This window comes from Myotis brandtii, unplaced genomic scaffold, assembly GCF_000412655.1.
Source record: "Myotis brandtii unplaced genomic scaffold, ASM41265v1 scaffold403, whole genome shotgun sequence".
Classification (NCBI taxonomy): Eukaryota; Metazoa; Chordata; class Mammalia; order Chiroptera; family Vespertilionidae; genus Myotis; species Myotis brandtii.
The window spans coordinates 613,563-633,277 of record NW_005365474.1 but is presented as its reverse complement, the minus strand read 5'-3'; the positions used below and the strand labels follow the sequence as shown (position 1 = coordinate 633,277).

Sequence of the window (19,715 nt, the reverse complement as noted above, 5' to 3'; positions counted from 1 at the left end):
GAATGGGAATCGAACCCAAGACCCTCTGGTGCATGGGCCAACGCTCAAACCATGGAGCACATCGGCCAGGGCACAAGGCTAAATTTTAGAGACTTTAACACTTGGGGGGGGAACCGAATTTTAAAATAATATGTTTTTTAAATGTATATACTTTCTTATACCCTAACTAGAGGCCTGGTGCACGAAATTTGTGCACTTGGGGGGGGGTCCCTCAGCCCCAGCCTGAGCCCTCTCGCAGTCCGGGAGCCCTTGGGGGATGTCTGACTGATGGGGAGTGGGCCTAAGCCAGCAGTTGGACATCCTTAGCGCTCCCACGGAGGCTCCCACCACCACTGCTGCACTCGCCAGCCGTGAGCCCAGCTTCTGCCTGAGCGGTGCTCCCCCTGTGGGAGCACAATGACCACCAGGGGCAGCTCCTTGTTGAGCCTCTGCCCCCTGATGGTCAGTGCACGTCATAGAGACTGGTCATTCTGCTGTTCGGTCAATTTGCATATTAGCCTTTTATTATATAGGATTCTTATGAACTATGTAGAGTTAAAAGTCCATGGTGTACACAAGTTATGCTCAAATATCTCCAGAAAAAATATATACCAAATGATTTTAAAAATAGAACAAAATGTTAGCAGTAGGTAAATGTAAATAAAAACATATGGGTATTCTCTGTATTAGCCTTACAACTTTTATGGAAGTTTACACATTAAAAAATTCATTTTTCACCCTAGTTAATTTGGCTCAGTGGGTAGAGCATCGGCTTGTGGACTGAAGGGTCCCGGGTTTGATTCTGGTCAAGGGCATGTACCTTGGTTTCAGGCTCCTCCCTGGCCTGGGCCCTGGTTGGGGCATGTGCAGGACACAACCAATTGATGTGTTTCTCTCACATAGATATTTCTGTCATTCCCTGTCTTCCACTCTCTCTAAAAAAAAATAGTGGAAAATATCCTCAGATGCGGATTAAAGAAAAAAAATTCATTTTTCGCCCAGCCAGCATGGTTCAGTGGTTGAGCATCAACCTATGAACCAGGAGGGCAAGGTTCCATTCCAGGTGGGGGCGCTGCCTGGGTTGCAGGCTCGATCCCCCACTGTGGGACGTGCAGGCGGCAGCCAATACATGGTTCTCTCTCATCATTGATGTTTCTCTCTCTCTCTTCCTTCCTCTCTGAAATCAATGGAAATATATTTAAAAAGAAAAAAAAATTCATTTTTCTGTAACATAACTTTGATATTTATTTTGTTTGGAGGGAATGCTGTCTTATTATCACCAACTGTAAGTTTCTAGGGATAAGTAAAAAGATCCCATATTTCTTTACTATGTATCTAAGCAATGAACTTTTTTTGATCACAGATGACCCCACTGTCTATGCAATGAATCAGAAAAAAATGTACTAAAAATTTTTTGGAACTAATAAGTGATTACAGCAAGATTGCACAACACAAAGTTAATGTACAAAAGTAAAAACTTTTCTATATACTAGCAATAAAGAAATGGCATTTAAAAACACATTACTATTTACCTTTAGCAACCCCAAAAATGAAATACTGAAATTTTCACCTAACAAAACATATATAAGATTTATATAAGGAAAACTACAAAACTCTGATGAAAGGTCTCAGGGAAGAAAATTCAAATGGAGAGATAGTCTATTCATAAATAGGAAAACTCAATATTATCAAGATGCCAGTTCTTCCCAACTTGATCTATATATTCAATGAAATTCAAGTAAAAATTATTTTATTCATCTCAACAAACTGACTCTAAAGTCTATATAGAGAAGCAAATGACTATATTGATGAAGAACAAAGTCAGAAAACTGACACTACCTGACTTCAAGTCTTATTATAAAGCTACAATAATCAAGACAGTGTAGTACTAGTGAAAGAAAAGACAAACAGATCCATGGAACAGAGTAGAGAACTCAGAAACAGTCCTGCAGAATTACAGTCAGCTGTTCTTTTACGGAGGAGCAAAGGCGACACAAAGAGCAAAAATAACCTTCAATAAATAATGCTAAAAAAACCTGCACATCCACATGCATATAAATGAATCTAGACACAAACCTTACACACTTCACTAAACTTGAAGCTCACAGACTACATGCAATGCCCACCTAAAGGTGATACCCATTTTTTTCTTTTTCTATCTTTTTGTTCGTGGGCTGCAGAGACAGACACAGCAGGAAGTGCACAGCAGAGGGACACTAACGCACTCACCGGGAAAGAAATCTGTTCTCACATCTCCTTTCCCCAGCCAGGGCTCTTTCCCTTGTTCCAGTAAGGAAACCACATCTGGCTTGGAAATGTTAAAACCTGCTTGCAGGAAACAAAATAAATTCACAATCAGTTCTTGAATCCTCAGAAAAGAGGGACCATTAAAAGAAATGTCAAATGTAAGTATGAAAGGTGTTTAAAGATTAGGTGGCGTCACAATGCCCATCTTAAAAACGAGTAATAACCCCTAGACACGGACTACAGTGAGGTGATGACCTAAGGAAGGGGGGCTGGGGGCTGGGTGCAGGTGGGGAAAGGGGGGAAATTGGAGACATCAGTAATAGTGTCAATAATAAAAATAAAGTTTAAAAAATTAAACAAAACCCCCACAACCTAATTTAAAAAAATAGCATACCTCCCTTGGGACTATTCAGCCAGTTAATGAAGATTCCCAACACCACCTACGGTCAAGCTCTAACTGAAGGGAGGTGAGGAACACTCACCCAGGGAGACCAGGTGGCCGTAGTTCTCCAGCATGACGTGCCTGTAGAGGTCTCGCTGAGCAGGCTGAAGCCATGCCCACTCCTCCTGGGAGAAGTCTATGGCCACGTCTCTGAATGTCACTGACCCCTGAAAGGACAGACAGGTGTCTAACACGGGCACCAAGGCTCCGCAAGGCCCTGACCAAGGAGGGAAGTGACTGGCAGCGAGGAGGGTGGGCAGTGTATGTAGGAGTGGCAATGGGACTTTGCAGAATGCTCGGTGGTCACTGAGAGTGTAACTAAGAGGAGAGCTGGTTTGCTTTGCTGTATAATGGAGAAAACGAGAAAAAAACACACCATCTGATATGTCCTGACATATTTTACAATTTTGTGAAAGGTAAAGGATTATACATGTGAACAACATGAATTTCCGGCTTTGGTTGTAAAAACTCCTAAGGTCTTACATCACGTCATGAATGAACAGTGAAGACGATTCCTTTGTGTTTAATAGTCAATAGATAGTGTCCTTAATACCAGCCTCTTTTGACATGATTTGGCAAGAATTTCCTTCTTATAACAACTGGCTATGGCAGGCGGCAGCAGCGCCCTAGAAGGGAGGCGTGCACTCTCCGGCTTACACACCCCTCCCACTCCTGAAGAAATCGCTGTGAAACTCACAGAACAAGGAGGATGAGCCCCAACGTATCAGGGCCTCCCCAGGCGGGACTGCAAGGCCTCCCAGCACGGAACCGGTGCTTTTGCCCTCAGGGTTGGAGGGAATAAGAAGGCCCTGGTTCTGCACCACCTGAGTGACCCATGTGACTGTTAGGCATGAAAAGGAATGTTAAAAGGTCCCACACTAGCAGCCCCAAATGTGTGGAGGGTTACAGGTCATACTTTGCACTGAACAACATTATTTTCCGTGATAAGGATGAGCGAGTCACAGAGAAAGAAGCTGCTTCCTAGAGTAAACAGTGGGACTTGCAACTCAGGTGAAGGTGGACTCCCCGGCAAAACTCTGGATTTGGACACAAGTATGACAAAACGTGAGAGGGAAGAGGGACTATACACAGCGGGACTAACGGGATGGCTGGCCTTATTCACCTGAGAAGTATGATTGCCAGCCAGGCATTCAGCCACCAAAACAGCCAGTGCTCCTCGCTAAATACACTGGGTGTCGTGTCTGAAAAGTGAGCTCCGAGTTCCGAGCTTTTATCTCGCTCAGGCCGGGAGCGGGTCACGCATGCGCATGCCCAGGAGGGGCTGCTAACCAGGCTGCTAACCGGACCCCCAGCTTCCGGCTTAGCGGCCCGGGCGGGCGGGGCTGACACTGCGGGCCCGGGGGTCGCCCTCTGAGAGCAGATACAGGTGCTGAACGTGGCCGCTCCATGTAAACATGGTGAATAAATGAGTGAGGGGCCGCTGGAGCAAGAGACACAGGACCCAGCACTTCTTCGAGTATTGAGAGAGGAGGCAACAGCACAGCTGGCTCCCAGTTCAACCACGAAACACACCTGCCCACACGGCCCTGGCTTCCCGTCCACCCGCCTGCACCCCTACGGCCCAGGCCCAGGAGAGGAGCGAGGGGGCGGGACCCCTCAGGCCTGAAGTCACCGCGTCCCTTGGGAGAAGAGAGGAGGCGCCGCTTACCTGAGACATGGCTCCTGCGGGCCGGGCCCCAGGAACCGGGTCCCGCCTCAGGGGGTTCCCGTCGCTCCACATCCACCCGCCTCGTCACACGGGGGCTCGGAACACAGCAGCCGGGGCGCCCGCCAGGTCTCCCTTCAGGCCAGGAGTCCAGCCTGACCTGCACCCCTACACCTGCTCCTTTGCCGGGGCCACAGGACTGCACTTCCTCTGCGATTCCGGCAGCGTGGGCTCCGGGCTCCGGGCTCTGGGCTCCGGACGGTTAAGGCCCAGGCAGCAGGCGGGGTGATCTCGCCGCAGGCGTGTTGGGCACCTTCACCTACCTCCGGCCCAAGAAGCCCAGACTCCACCGGGCGTCCTGGAGTCCAAACGGCGCCTTTCGGAACCCCGGGGACCAGGCCGCGGGCCCCAGACAACTGCACTTCCCAGGATCCACCGCTGCCTCAGCGCGCGTGGGAGGAAGGCTCCCCGTCACACACTACAACTCCCACAACCGCCCAAGTGCGGAGAGAAACAACGGGCCTCAGACAACTACACTTCCCAAGACACACCGCGGTCTCAGCGACCTGTGGAAAGAAGGCTCCCCGTCATACACTACAACTCCCAGAACGCCCCACGTCCTCAAGAGAACTACACTTCCCAGGTCACACCGCGGCCCCAACGCTCCGTTGAAGTCAGACACCCCATCACACACTACAACTCCCAGAACTCCCCACGCCAGCAGAGACAAAAACTGGGAGCCTCAGACAATTGCACTTTACGACTCACTGCGCCTTAGCACGCTTCAAGAAAAAAAGGCTCTCGGTCACACACAAAAACACCGGAACGAAGCAGAGTCTGAGACGTCAGTCTCCAGACGACTACATTTCCCAGGATACACAGCGGCCTCAGCGCAGGGGAGTTATGGCGCCTCCAGACAAAGGCCATTGTCCTCGGGCCACTACAACTCCCAGGACGCTGCGAGGCCCTAGCATCCTGAGAGGCAAAGCGCCACCTTCACATAACTACAATTCCCAGAACCCACTGCAGTCCCAGCACTTCTATGATTTCCAGCTTCATACAACTATACTGTGGCCTGAACGCATGTCCTAAGAATACAATCAGGAAAAAAACGACTTTATTGTGTTGCTTCACTCTATTTTCACCCCAAATGGAATGACTCCCAAAAGGGTGAATTTGCTTTACAAAAGAGTGAGCTTGCTTTGAAGAGGGGTTAATTTCAAGTGGAAAACCTGTAACTGGAATTCCTCCCCTCCGAGGACTGGTATTCCCAGAGACCCTCGTGGCCTAGCCACCAGGGGCTGGAAGCGACAGTTCCCCCCTTTTCTCTCCCCCCCGCCCCCCGATCTGCGGAAGAATAGGTGATTCTGGGGCCACTGTTTGGAATCAGTGATGACCTATCACCATTAGCTGCTCCCTGGTGGTCAGTGCGCTCCCACAGGGGGAGCTCTGCTCAGCCACAAGCCAGGCTGACGGCTGCCAGTACAGCGGTGGTGGTGGGAGCCTCTCCCACTTCCTCAGCAGCACTAAGGATGTCAGACTGCAGCTTAGGCCTGCTCCCCACTGGCAAGTGGACATCCCCCGAGGGCTCCCGGGCTACCAGAGGGATGTCTGATTATCAGCTTAGGCCCAATCCCCCGGGGAGCGGGCCTAAGCCAGCAGGTGGTCATCCCCCGAGGGGTCCCAGACTGAGAGAGGGCACAGGCCCGGCTGAGGGACCCTCCCCCGACAAGTGCACAAATTTTTGTGCACCAGGCCTCTAGTTTAATTATAAGCTACAGATATCACATGGAAACGTGTTCAGAGACCAGCAGGTAAGAAGAGCAGCTGCTATCTTTGAGGGGGTGTTTTACACGAGGATGAGGCAGGGTTGCTGTTATACCACAGGGTGGAGAGGACCGGGCCTCTAGTTTAATTATAAGCTACAGATATCACATGGAAACCTGTTCAGAGACCAGCAGGTAAGAAGAGGAGCTGCTGTCTTTGAGGGGGTGTTTGACACATGAGGATGAGGCAGGGTTGCTATTATACCACAGGGCGGAGAGAAATATGAGTGGGTTTAGTGGATCCACTCAGGTGCTTCTTGGCTTCCTCGTCCAGTGGTGATAGTAAATGGATAAATCAAGTCGGGAATGAGGAGGGCATAGTGACTAGGACTCAGTAATGAGAATCCGGTTCATGCCATCAAGCAGGGCAATCACTTATTTTCCAATCACTTTACAGCCAGTGAACCTCAATAAACACCCTGCCCCCTACATTTTATCACATTATCTGCTTCCAGAGAACCCACTTATGGCTTGTATGAAGAATATTTGGATTTTAAGAAACAAAACTTGAACCACCTGAAGCAAACATGGCGTTTTATTAGGAGGATATCTGTGATATCTCACAGGAGAACCCAGCGATCAAGGCATGAATGGGCAGAGAAGAATGCATATCAGGACAAGAACCAGATTCTGGGTCTCAGTCAGCACTGTCCCTTGCCTTTGCTTCCACAATGGCTTAATTTTCCTCTCACTGCAGATTATGCTTCTCCATGTGGTAGAAAACATAGCTACGATAAGCAATCACATTTATATATAAAGCTTCAGTTGCTAAAATTATATAGACAAGATTGTTCCAGCTTTCTAATGGAAAAGATAAAACATGCGATGATTATATCACAGTGACAAATACATATACAGGCTCATAAAGCTTGGAGAGGCATTAATAAGAAACAAGGGAATTTCAGTGGAAGATTTGCAAAAAGCATCTGAGAATGTAATTCCAAGGAACTGCAAGTAGTTCAAGGAGGCCAAAAAATAGTAAGAGGAGAGGTAAAGTATTCAGAAATTATGGATAGGCATGTATTTGTCTCATGGGGATATACCATATTTCACTTTCTTAAGTCCACAATTAGCTATTCAACATTTCTGCACAAGTGTAATCACAATTATATTTTAAAATAACTATGTATGAGTGTGAAAATAGACTAAAAAAGAATGAAAGCAAGGTGCAAGAAATATGCATACAGTTGCAAGGGTCATGGTTGAGTTAATCAACACTTAGGTCATGACTAGTTAATGAACATCTGAAAGCTTGGTACCGTATTTTGTTTGTTTGTTGTAGTACTGTACTGTATTTGTAAACCAACAAGCTCAATGAAATTGACAAACTGGGTATATATTGCTGGGATAAATGACATAACACATTACTGTGGTCCCAAGCATAGATATCAAATGACTACTGACCTACATTCTGCTTTTTAATACAGATAAATCTAGTATTGTGAGTTTATTGATCCTCATAAACATCCTGCTCCCCAAATTTCATCACATTATCTGTAAGAAAATATCAGGAACATATGGATCCACAGAGATACCTGTCAGAAGATACACGGCACACAAAGGGAAGCTGAAGAGAAAGCACTACTACAACAGACCTCAAAATTCATAGACTAGACTTCCAACAGGTCCATTTACTAAAAGGAACGCAATAGAAGTTGTCCGATGTAGAATTGTCTCCAGGTCTGTGGAACAACCTAGGTAGTAAAAGAGGAATGATTACGCCTGTTGCTCAATGGTTAGAGTGTCGGCTTTCAAACAGAGGGGTCTTGGGTCTGATTCCCAATCAAGGGGACATATCTGGGTTGCAGGTTCAATCCTGGCCCTGTTCAGGGAGAATGTAGGAAACAACTAATGGATGTATCTCCCTAACATAGATATTTCTCTATCTCTCCCCTCCCTCCTTCCACTTTCTTAAAAAAAAAAAAAAGCCCTAACTGGTTTGGCTCAGTGGATAGAGTGTCGGCCTGCGGACTGAAGAGTCCCAGGTTCGATTCCAGTCAAGGGCATGTACCATGGTTGCAGGCACATCTCCAGTGGGGGGTGTGCAGGAGGCAGCTGATCAATGTTTCTCTCTCATCGATGTTTCTAACTCTCTATCCCTCTCCCTTCCTCTCTGTAAAAAATCAATAAAATATATATTTTTAAAAAAAGCAATGCAAAAAAAATCCTCAGGTTAGGATTAATACACACACACAAAACAGGAATGATGCTTCCTATTTTGTCTCAACAATTCTCAGTGTGATGTATTGTGCTCCACAAAACTGTAAGTAAGCCACTCTAAAACTGCCTTTCTGCTTAGTCCTGAGCAGGTAGCTCAGTTGGTTGGAGCACCGTCCTGATAGGCCAAGGTTGCAGCTTTGATATCTGCTAAGGGAATATACAAGCAACCAGTGAATGCATAAATAACAAACAACAAATCAGTTTTTCCCTTTTTCTTCCTCATTCTAAAATCAATAAATAAAATTTTTTTAAAAACTAAGAAAATAAAATACATCAATCTCTCTTTCCCTTCATCTCCAAAAACAAAAATTTTGGAAAATTAATTTTATAACATTTTCTGAAATACCTAAAATAGCAACTCACAGAATCCATGTTCCATCATAATAAATTAAAATGCAAGCTGTACTTAGTTTACAAAGAACTTTACATATATTTTATACATGGAGGCATCACCAAAAAATGATAATAAAGATTTTGTACAGCTCTACTGTCACTTGGTTTGAATGCTGAGTAAAATGGTCACACACCTCCTTCCTTTTGCTCACTCAGCATATCATGAGTCACTATTGACGTTCTGTGGTACTGCCTTTGAATACTTATAAACCGGGTTTTTTATATAAACTGACTCAGACTCTGAGGACACAGAAGACTTTATATAAAACGTTGGCTTCTGATACTGAAGTGAGGTCAGTAACAACAGACCCCTGTTATACATCAACAAACCATAGGGAAAAGAGATGTGGTTTTATTATTGTTGAGCAATAAGGCATATGATGTTAATTAGTTACCATTTCTATAGTATCAGCAAGACAGAAAAGCAGTGGCATGTGGTGTCTTGACAGACATCAGCGGCCCTACAAGGCATGTGCATCTCGTGCTTCTAATTACATTGTCATATGCAGTGACCATACAAAACACCTTATGTGACAAGAAAAACATAAATACACTAAGAAATTCCTAATTTAGAATTTTCATTTATTCAGTTTTTTCATGGACCTTCATACTTCTGAGTGAAAACCTGTCAACCACTTAGAATTGGGAATTTTTGGTACTCATGTCTATAAAAAGTATATGGCTTCCCTTTATAGCATTATTTCTACGGGCACACATTTCCAACGTCTTTAAATTGTTAGGTTTATCCACAATATGAATTCTCCGAAATACAATATGGTTACATTACTTGCTAAAGACTGTTCCATATTTCCTATTTTCACAAACTTCATTTCTTAGAGCAATTTCTTATGTACACTGAGCTGTAATTTTTTGATGAAAAGATTACCTCAAGTGCAACATTCATTTACTCACTGGACTAGGATTTAACCCCAGTGGCAATGTTTCTAACAGGTAATGAAATTTACACTCTAGAAGGCTTTCTATTATTGATAGTATTCCTCTTTGCTGTTAATTTTCTACTGTATTAGGTTTCACTATAATTTGAAAGGTTTTTAAAACACACTGCATTTCATAGGCTCATTCCACTCTATGACTTCTGATCTATAAAACTGTTAAATCTGCTGAAACTTTCCCTATATAACCTCAATTACAGCTCCTACTCCCCCCCCCAAGAGCACTCAGATATATAATATGTGAGCATTATCTGATTTACCATACTGCATTTCCTGAAGTACAGTAACGTCAGGTCTCTGTCAAAGACATATATTAACCTCATGTCTATGATTTCTTTATGGTATGGGTTCTATGATGGTTAATGAGCTGTGCCTTTTGGGAGAAGGCTTTCCCACAGTCATGGCATTGATAAGGTTTCTCTCCGGTATGAATTCTCTGGTGATTAACCAGCTGTGACTTCTGAGAGAATGCCTTCCTACACTCAGTGCACCCGTAGGGTTTCTCTCCTGTGTGTGTCCTCTGATGTGGTATCAGGTGTGACTTCCGAGAGAAGGCTTTGCCACATTCATTGCATTCAAACGGTTTCTCTCCTGTATGTATTCTGTGATGATTGAGGAGACTTGATTTCTCCCTGAAGGCTTTTTGACATTCACTGCATTCATACGGTTTTTCTCCTGTGTGAGTTCTCTGGTGTCTAATTAGCTCTGACTTCTCAAAGAAAGCTTTCTGACAAAGACTGCATTCATAGGATTTCTCTCCTGTGTGAATTCTCTGGTGAGTATTAAGCTGTGATTTCTGGGCAAAGGCTTTTTCACAGTCCCTGCATTCATAGGGCTTTTCTCCCGTGTGGGTTCTCCAATGAGTTGCAAGACTTGACTTCTCTCCAAAGGCTTTCCCACATTCGGTGCATTCATAGGGTTTCTCCCCTGTGTGTGTCCTTTGATGTGATATGAGATGTGACTTCTGACAAAAGGCTTTCCCACAGTCACTGCACATATAGGGTTTTTCTCCTGTATGAATTCTCTGGTGATTAGTGAGGCTTAATTTTTCACTGAAAGCTTTCCCACATTCACTGCATTCATAGGGCTTTTCTCCCGTGTGAGTTCTCTGATGTCGAACCAGCTGGGATTTCCTGCTGAAGGCCCTCCCACATTTAACGCATATGAAGGGTTTCTCTCCCGTGTGTGTCATCTGATGTGATATCAGATGTGACTTCTGGGAGAAAGCTTTTCCACACTGAATGCACCCATGAGGTTTCTCTCCTGTGTGGGTTCTCTGATGATTAATGAGACTCGACCTCTCTCGGAATGCTTTCTGACATTCACTGCATTCATAGGGCTTCTCTCCAGTATGAACTGTCTGATGTCTAATGAGCTCTGATTTCTCAAAGAAGGCTTTTCTACAATCACTACACCCATAGGGTTTCGTTCCTGTATGAATCCTGTGATGTGTAACGAGTTGTGACTTTCTGCTAAAAGCTTTCCTACATTCTCTGCATTCAAAAGGTTTCTCTCCTGTATGAATTCTATGATGATTAATAAGATTGGACTTCTCACTAAAGGCCCTCCCACATTCATGGCATACATAGGGTTTTTCTCCTGTGTGTGTTCTCCAATGTGATATCAGATGTGACTTCCGGGAGAAGGCTTTCCCACATTCCCCACATTCATATGGTTTCTCTCCTGTATGTGTCCTCTGATGGGATGTGAGTTGTGACTTTTGGGAGAAGGCTTTCCCACACTGGCTACAATTATAAGGTTTCTCTCCTGTATGAGTTCTGTGATGTGTAATGAACTGTGACTTCTGCGGAAAGGTTTTGTCAGATTTACCACAGCCAATCGCTATCTCTCTTATATGTCTGCTCTGGTGCTTCATGAGACTGGATTTCTTACTGAAGCGTTTCCTACATTCACTGCATTCATAAAGTTTCTCCCCTAAACGGTTTCTGTGATAGATGATAATCTGTGACTTCTTATAGTTAACATTATCATATTTATCACACTCATAGTGTTTTAACCAAGTATCAGTTTCCTCAGGCTTGGTATGGAGAAACAATTTATCAAATACATTTAAGTCATCTCGTTCTATTTTTCCATAATCAGCTTTTGGAAGAAGTAAATCTAAATGACGTTTTAAAGTTAAACCATCTACATCACCTTCATTGTTTGATTTCCTTAAAGGAACAAAGTTTATGCTCTGATTGAAATTTTTTCCAAATGCATCACATTCATAATCTTGTTTCGTATTTTTAGGCTTCCCTTGGTTGTCCTGGTTCCACATCATGTGACTATTTACTTGAAAGTCTTGTTCTATAAAGAAAAATGACATTGGTTATAACCCAACCAGCGTGGTTCAGTGCTTGAGCATAGACTATGAACCAGGAGGTCATGGTTCAAGTGTGGGGCATGCAGAAGGCAGCCAATCAATGATTCTCTCTCACCACTGATGCTCCTATCTTTCTCTCTCTTCCTCTCAAATAAATAAAAACATATTTTTTAAAGGGAGGAAAAGAACAAACTCTTTGGGAGGAACAATGCCTGTTCTCTAATACAGTAAGACTGGACAGAGTGGGCTTTCACTGGGTATTTCTCTGGGCATCAGACACCCAAAATGAGGAAAAAGAGAAAAACTCTTAAATGTACAAAACAGAAGTTTCACCAACCAGAGGAGAAGGGAGGACACAAGGAGAGTAAAATGCCGGAGGCAGAAAACCAAACAAAAAAGTCAAAGACCAAGATGTGACAGATGGGAGATGACATCATGACCCTGGAACCATTTCACTTTAGCCAAAAGCAAGACCCAACCAGCGTGGTTCAGTGCTTGAGCATAGACTATGAACCAGGAGGTCATGGTTCAAGTGTGGGGCATGCAGAAGGCAGCCAATCAATGATTCTCTCTCACCACTGATGCTCCTATCTTTCTCTCTCTTCCTCTCAAATAAATAAAAACATATTTTTTAAAGGGAGGAAAAGAACAAACTCTTTGGGAGGAACAATGCCTGTTCTCTAATACAGTAAGACTGAACAGAGTGGGCTTTCACTGGGTATTTCTCTGGGCATCAGACACCCAAAATGAGGAAGAAGAGAAAAACTCTTAAATGTACAAAACAGAGGTTTCTCCAACCAGAGGAGAAGGGAGGACACAAGGAGAGTAAAATGCCGGAGGCAGAAAACCAAACAAAAAAGTCAAAGACCAAGATGTGACAGATGGGAGATGACATCATGACCCTGGAACCATTTCACTTTAGCCAAAAGCAAGAAGCCACAGGTAAAAAGAGGACGTACTTGATAGCTGGTGTCAAAGGTTTAGAGAATTTGAAAGGAGCACTCCACAGCACATGTCAAAGATGCCACCCCCATAACCAGCTGAGATTGTACTTGTACCGTCTCCCATCTGCCTGGTTCTTATACACTCACCTGGAGAGTCTGAACTTGGAACTTCTCCATCTTCTATCCATGGTGCTTCTCCTCGTTCCAACTTGAAAATGACATCAGGTTTCATAAATTCATACCCTATTCAAGGGAAATCACAGAGGTTTTGGCCCTGAATGCCCAATTGGGCTTTATGGCCCCTGAGGAATGGGCACGGTTTGGCATCAGAATAGACTCAGTTAAGCTAACCATTTGTATATCAACAGAGTAAGTAATTCTCAAAGAAATGGTAATGGTCTCCCTGGTGGCTAAGAGGGTCTAAGAACCTTTGACTTACTTTTATGATTCCCGTCCAAAACCATTAAGCGATTCAGAGGCTTGAAGCCAGTGAGCCTGGGCTCAGTGAAATCCAGGCTCTTTCATTTCCCAGCTGTCAGTCCTTTAGAAAGTTACTTAACCTTCCTTTCTTCAATGTCCTCATTAGAAAAACAAAGGAGAATAATCATTCCTGTCCCACAGGGTTATTCTAATGATTACCGAGTCGATATATGAACAGTATGTGGAACACAGTGAGTTGTCTACAGTAGATGCTACCAATACCACTGCGGCTATTATTGAGTCTCAGAGGCTGCACAATGAAAGACTTCATTATTGAAGTCTTCATCCAAATACTTTCCCTGGGGTCATAGTCCAAGAAACTGTGGACTTCTATATTTAGATCCAAAATCATTAGCAATTTCAGAAGTCCTACAACTCTCAGCAACGAAAAGAGCAAAAGCAAAGTACTGGGCACCATGAGGTCCTCTGGGAAGCTTCCTTACCCAGTGCCACCAGGCTGCTGTAGTTCTCCAACATGACATCCTTGTATAAGTCCTTCTGACAGGGGTCCAGCAGCTGCCATTCCTTCTGGGTGAAGTCCACAGATAAGTGTTCAAATGAGATTGACTCCTGTAAAAGCACAATCCTGGTGAAACTGAATCAGTTACCACTCCATGATGTAGAAAAGAAGTATTGGCGCTTGAGAACATAATTCTTAGCCTAGCAAGTCCTAGACAATGCCTACTGTGCCCCTACCTTTGTATCATATTGTGGGATAAAATGCCATTATTCATTCTTCCATCATTCCGTTTATGTAACACACAAGAATTGGACCACACAACTTTAAATCTTCTGAACCAATAAAATACCTAACCTCAAATTTGGCACCAGAAGAGGTGCTGGCAAAATAAAAATGATAAAACTTGTCATATTCTGTTACATTAAAATCTATTGTTTTATCTTGTTGTTTGAGTGACTCATTTACCCTTAATGATTTTACAACATATGCATTGGGCATGTGAAACGTATTGGTCCCCTGAGTTAAAGTCTCATACACACAAAAAAGGCTTTACCAGTTAATTCTGTAAACATTTAATGCAGTAATTATTCCAATTTTACTAAACTCATACAGAATATTAAAGCAAGAATATAACCCTCAACTTTTTGATACCAGTATAATCGTGGTAACAAGACCCAATAAGGATACTGCAAGAAAGGAAAAGCAAAAGCCAACTCACACAAAAACACTGATGAAAATCCTAAACATATTACCAAGCTATATTGAGCAATATATAAAGAACAAAATATATTAAGACCAAGTTGGTTTACCATTTTTTAAAAGGGCAATGATATTCACTACCTTAATAGAGTAAGAAAAAATATATGATCACTTCAAGGGATGCAAAGTATATCTGAAAATGGAAGCATGCAAATCACAGGAACTGCAAATATAGATACACCTAACACAGAGTTTTTAAAAGCACATTTAAATTTTTCAAAAAGAAGGTCTAGATTTCATAAGGAATAAATAGTATGAAAATGAATAAACAGATTAAATAAACAAAATTAATATACCAAAAACTGAAAAATAATTAACATTTATTTGTTATAAAAAGTCTTGGCAGCCCTAATCAGTTTGGCTCAATGGATAGAGTGTCGGCCTGTGGACTGAAGAATCCAAGGTTCAATTCCGGTCAAGGGCACAGGCCCGGGTTGTGGGCTGGATCCCCAGTGGGGGGTGTGCAGGAGGCAGCCGATCAATGATTCTCTCTCATCATTGATGTTTCTCTCTCTCTCCCTCTCCCTTCCTCTCTGAAATCAATAAAAAAATTTTTTGAAAATAAATAAATACATTTTATGTTACTATTTTATCTTAATTGCAGGTGGGGTTGGGGGGATATACAAACAGCCTTGATATATCTTGCCAAACTAGAAAGCAATAATCCAGTCAATAAAGAAAAAATGATAGAAGTGGGATGTTATCGTTTTGCAACGCCTAATGAAATACTCCATCTAGGCCAGCGGTTCTCAACCTGTGGGTCGCGATTGTCGGAAAACACATATAGCATATCCGATATTTACATTATGATTCATAACAGTAGCAACATTACAGTTATGAAGTAGCAACGAAAATAATTTTATGGTTGGGGGTCACCACAACATGAGAACTGTATTAAAGGGTATTAGGAAGGTTGAGAACCACTGCCTTAGATAGAATTCCTGGGACAAACTAAGATTTAAAAGAAGCATGATAAACAAAAATGTAATTCTGATGCATAAAAACACTTGCACTTTCACCTTCTTCACTGTAACTGCAATGATGTCACAAACAAACACAAAGTGGAAGGACAGAGATGCGTCTGCGTCAGCGCACAACACCACACGACAGGGTTTCAGGATGAATCTCAGAAAGACACTGCACGGAAAAGCAGGGACCGGCTATGAAATCGGGCCCTGGCTCCCTCTGAGGGGAAGTTTGACGGACAGGGCATCACGAGGCTGTCCTTGGTCTGAGGGGAGTGTGACAGGGAGCAAGGTCACGGGTCTTCTTTGTCAGGAGGGAGACGTTATGACCTGAATGGGAATTTCATGTGTATTCAACTAATCATTCATTAAACTGTACTTTTTACCTTTTGTTTACTTTTCTGCATATTTTTTCTTTTAATTTTATTCTGCATGTGTTTCTGCTTCACAATTAAAGAGGTAAATAAATAATTATAGTCACACTCAGTGGAAAATTGTGAAAAATGGCCATAAGACACGTGTGTTTATTACAATATTTCTCTTGAGGACATTACCCACTATATCATTTATTAAAAGACTTCATCAACGAGTGAGTATATAAATATTTACTTTATATGAAGAATTAATTTGCTTTTCTCTTTGGACAATACAACTCACATAAATGCTCATATTTATTTAGTACATCTGCCCAAGAAATTGAGAACCAACAGTGCAGCTCATTTTCAGAAATTATGGCCTATAACAATGAAAACCTTAAGAGTATCACAAGGGCCTATAGTTAATGTATTACTGCTCCAATTTTGTTCCAATCCAGATCTTTTCTTCTGAAGCTATTTGCCCCTAATTCCTTAACTATTTCTATTTTTCTTTTTCACTGGAAAAGTTACATACTTCTAATCTCCTGGAAAAATAACCAGGAATAAACAATCCACTCACCTGTAACGTGGTCATTTTCTGTTCCCTGTGTGAGGTGATTAGCAAGTCTGAGCTCTTTCTATGCTGCGCTTCCTCCGCTCGTGCCCCAGAGCTCTGGTGTGAGGTCGTGGCTGGGTCTCGGACGCTGGGAATGGGTTCTTGGCTCCAGGAACTCCTTTCTTATGCTGCCAGAGGAGGCTCATGTGTGAGAAGCCAGGATCTACGGACTTAGGGACAAATGCACTTCAACTGGTATAGTCACACTGCACCTCAAATGTTCTCTTGCTACGAACTAGGAATTCATGACCATCTAAGGCCAGAGGGTGTTTCCTATACAACTGAAACGGGGTTATTGGGCAGGAGGGGGACCTGGTGGGAAAGGACAGCGGAAGTCTATGTCTCCGCAGACAGATGACGTAATATCAGGGCCCTGGCTGGTGTTTCCCTGTGGTTAGAGCATCGGCCCATACACTGAAGGGTCGAGGGTTCGATTTCCAGTCCAGGGCTAGTGCCTGGGTAGCAGGTTCGATCCCCAGCCCAGTAGGGGCATATGTGGGAGGTAATCAACCAATGTGCCTCTTTCACATCGATGCCTCTCTCTCTCTCTCTCTCTCAATCTGTCTCTCTCTCCTCCCTCTCCCTCCCTCCCTCTCCCTCCCTCCCTTCCACTCTCAAAAATCAATGCAAAAAATATATCCTCGAATAAAAAAAATATACCAGAAATAAAGTAAGTCTGAGATCCATTCCATGTTCACTGTGGAACGTGAAGTGTAAGTCACGTTAAGAGGAGCGGTGGCCCTGGCCCGTGTTGTAGCTCAGTCAGTTGGACCGTCATCCCATATACCAGGTTGTGGCGGGTTCAATTCCCGGTCAGGGCACATGCCCAGGTTGCAGGTTTGATCCCTGGTTGTGGCGTGTACCGGAGGCAACCGATTGATGTTTCTGTCCTGCATTGATGCTCCTTTCTCTCTCCTCTCTTCTTTTTAAAAAAAATCAATAAAAAGTTTAAAAAGAAGAAAAAAAAATCCACAAATTTTAAAAAGAAGCTTTAAGAGATGCTGTGAAGATACTCTATTTTAGGCAGATAGAATCTTAGAAAGCTTATTGGAGAGAATATACAGAACTAAAAATTTCAGGTGAACAGGGCCTGATAAGCCATCAGTATGGTAGTTGGAAAATATTTCTGATGAAATTTAGGTTTGCTACTCAGAACAATGAAAACTCACCCTTATTTTAGTTTAATTTAAAAAATGTTTTTGGCCCTAGCTGGTTTTTCTCAGTGGTTAGGACGTCGGCCTGTGGACCGAAGGGTCCCAGGTTCGATTCTGGTCAAGGGCACATGCCCAGGATGTGGGCTCGATCCCCAGTAGGGGGCATGCAGGAGGCAGCTGATCAATGATTCTCTCTCATCATTGATGTTTCTATTTCTCTCTCCCTCTCTGAAATCAATTTTTTAAAAAAATGTTTTTGGAAGTTGGCCCTTGTGGGAGAAGTTCCCCCTGAATTCTTATATTTGGCTCTCACATGTCCCCTCAGCAAATGGAAACCTAAGCCCTTCATTGCCGGGTTTTGTTTTGTTTTTACCTTGGCAGTTTCCTGGATAACGTGACAGCTCTCAGTGGCAGCTCTCACATTTATCTTCAGAAGGAAGCGGCCGCCTTCACCATCATCCTGCAGTTCCACCCAGCACCAAGGTCTGAAGGAATTTCAGAGGAAAGGCACAGAATCAGTAAAAGTAACATTTACACTTACACGTCAGTGCCTTATGCACCGTATTGCCTTTTTCACTGCACTCAGCACACAGGTTCATCAACGTGCCCAACATCAACGACATGCCTAGGAAGTGGCAGGTCTGGGCCATTGGTCCCCTGCATCCACCCGAGAGCAGTGACCACAGCAACTCAGCGATAGTGGAGGGAAGGGAGGACAAAGGCCCAGAGTCCTGCTTATGGTCCTCGTGTCGGAGCGACACAGTCCCGTCCAGAAAAGACAGCAAGGGGCAGAATAAGCAAAAAAAGACAGAGAGCTGCTCTCTCTCTTTTTTCCTGAGGACACGCCCGACTCTCCTCTCTCATCCCTCAAGGCACAAATCGCTCTCCTTCTTTCTCGAAGTTTTAAGGGCCCTTCTGCTACTTCTGTAACTTTCAATAAATTTTCCCTTACTAAAAAAAATAATAATAATAAATAGCCAGTTGAAAAACCCCCCAGGTTAATTTAAACTTACCACTTGGGTCAAAATATTCCAAGTTACAAAAAGACATTCATGATATACTGTAATGGTTTTAAGCAGCATATACAGCAGAGTCCCAATTTTGTGTTTTTAAAGGAAATATAAATAAGAAGTACTAAAAACATATACACACTAATGGCTAAAAGAAATGGACCAAAATATTAGCAGTGACTATCTCCTGTTGAAGGAATAATGATTTTCATTTGAAACTGTTTATCAAGATGCTCAAAACTGACTACGGTGGACACATTTTAAATTTACAATAAAGTATAAATTTTTTTAACGTTAGTCCTTTAACCAAAAAAATAAACAAGAGACAAGCAGAGCAGTTTCAGTTTAGCATTACATGATTGAAACAAAGCAAGCAGCGAATACTTAGAAAGTATGTTTTAATGACAGCAAAAAGCATGGAAACTCGGGGGGGGGTGGGGGTCATTTCTTTCCACTCCCTCACTTTCATAGGAAAACCGTTAGACCCAGAAATCGTCAGTGGAGAGTTAAGGACTTCAGGCCAATGATGACGTCCCTGCCACACCAACAGCTGTCACACATGTGTGTGTGTGTGTGTGTGTGTGTGTGTGTGTGTGTGTTTTCGGGGAATGCGGAGGGGGTGTCGTTTGCCTTTTCTTTTCTTTCTTTTTTTACTTTATTTTAGGAGAGAAACGCTTTTAAAAACTGTTGATTAACGTCAAGCTGAGCTGGGTGAGGTCAGGGTGGAGGGGGATAGCAATGGAGTCACCCTTAGCACGGGACTACCCCTGGGGATCCGGGCACTCGCACCATCAGCTCTTTCTGTTGGGCCATAAGCCCCAGCCCTTCCTTCAACAGGACCGGACCTGGGCTCCCGGACCAACTCGTCCAGGGATGCCACGTGCGGGAGGCGCCAATTTAAAAAATCGGCTGAAAGTCC

The 19,715-nt window shown here is 43.4% G+C and overlaps 1 protein-coding gene across 4 annotated transcripts in view; it reads right to left on the bottom strand.

The window, feature by feature from the left end:
* LOC102263638 (zinc finger protein 26) overlaps positions 1-19,715 on the bottom strand; it is a 36,795-nt gene that overhangs the window by 2,625 nt on the left and 14,455 nt on the right. Inside the window, exons 2-7 of one of the 4 annotated variants that reach the window (XM_005873265.2) lie at positions 18,160-18,271; positions 16,597-16,802; positions 13,920-14,046; positions 13,144-13,239; positions 11,884-12,036; positions 6,689-7,854 (exon numbers count right to left, since the gene is read on the bottom strand). In XM_005873265.2, the coding sequence (XP_005873327.1) occupies positions 7,757-7,854; positions 11,884-12,036; positions 13,144-13,239; positions 13,920-14,046; positions 16,597-16,611 (489 nt within the window). In that variant the 5' untranslated portion in view covers positions 16,612-16,802; positions 18,160-18,271 and the 3' untranslated portion in view covers positions 6,689-7,756. Of the gene's footprint in view, positions 1-2,208; positions 2,308-2,708; positions 2,836-4,337; positions 7,855-9,986; positions 12,037-13,143; positions 13,240-13,919; positions 14,047-16,596; positions 16,803-18,159; positions 18,272-19,715 lie in introns of those variants that run through there. The other 3 variants (XR_001363489.1, XM_014545369.1, XM_005873264.2) reach the window with 3 other exon arrangements.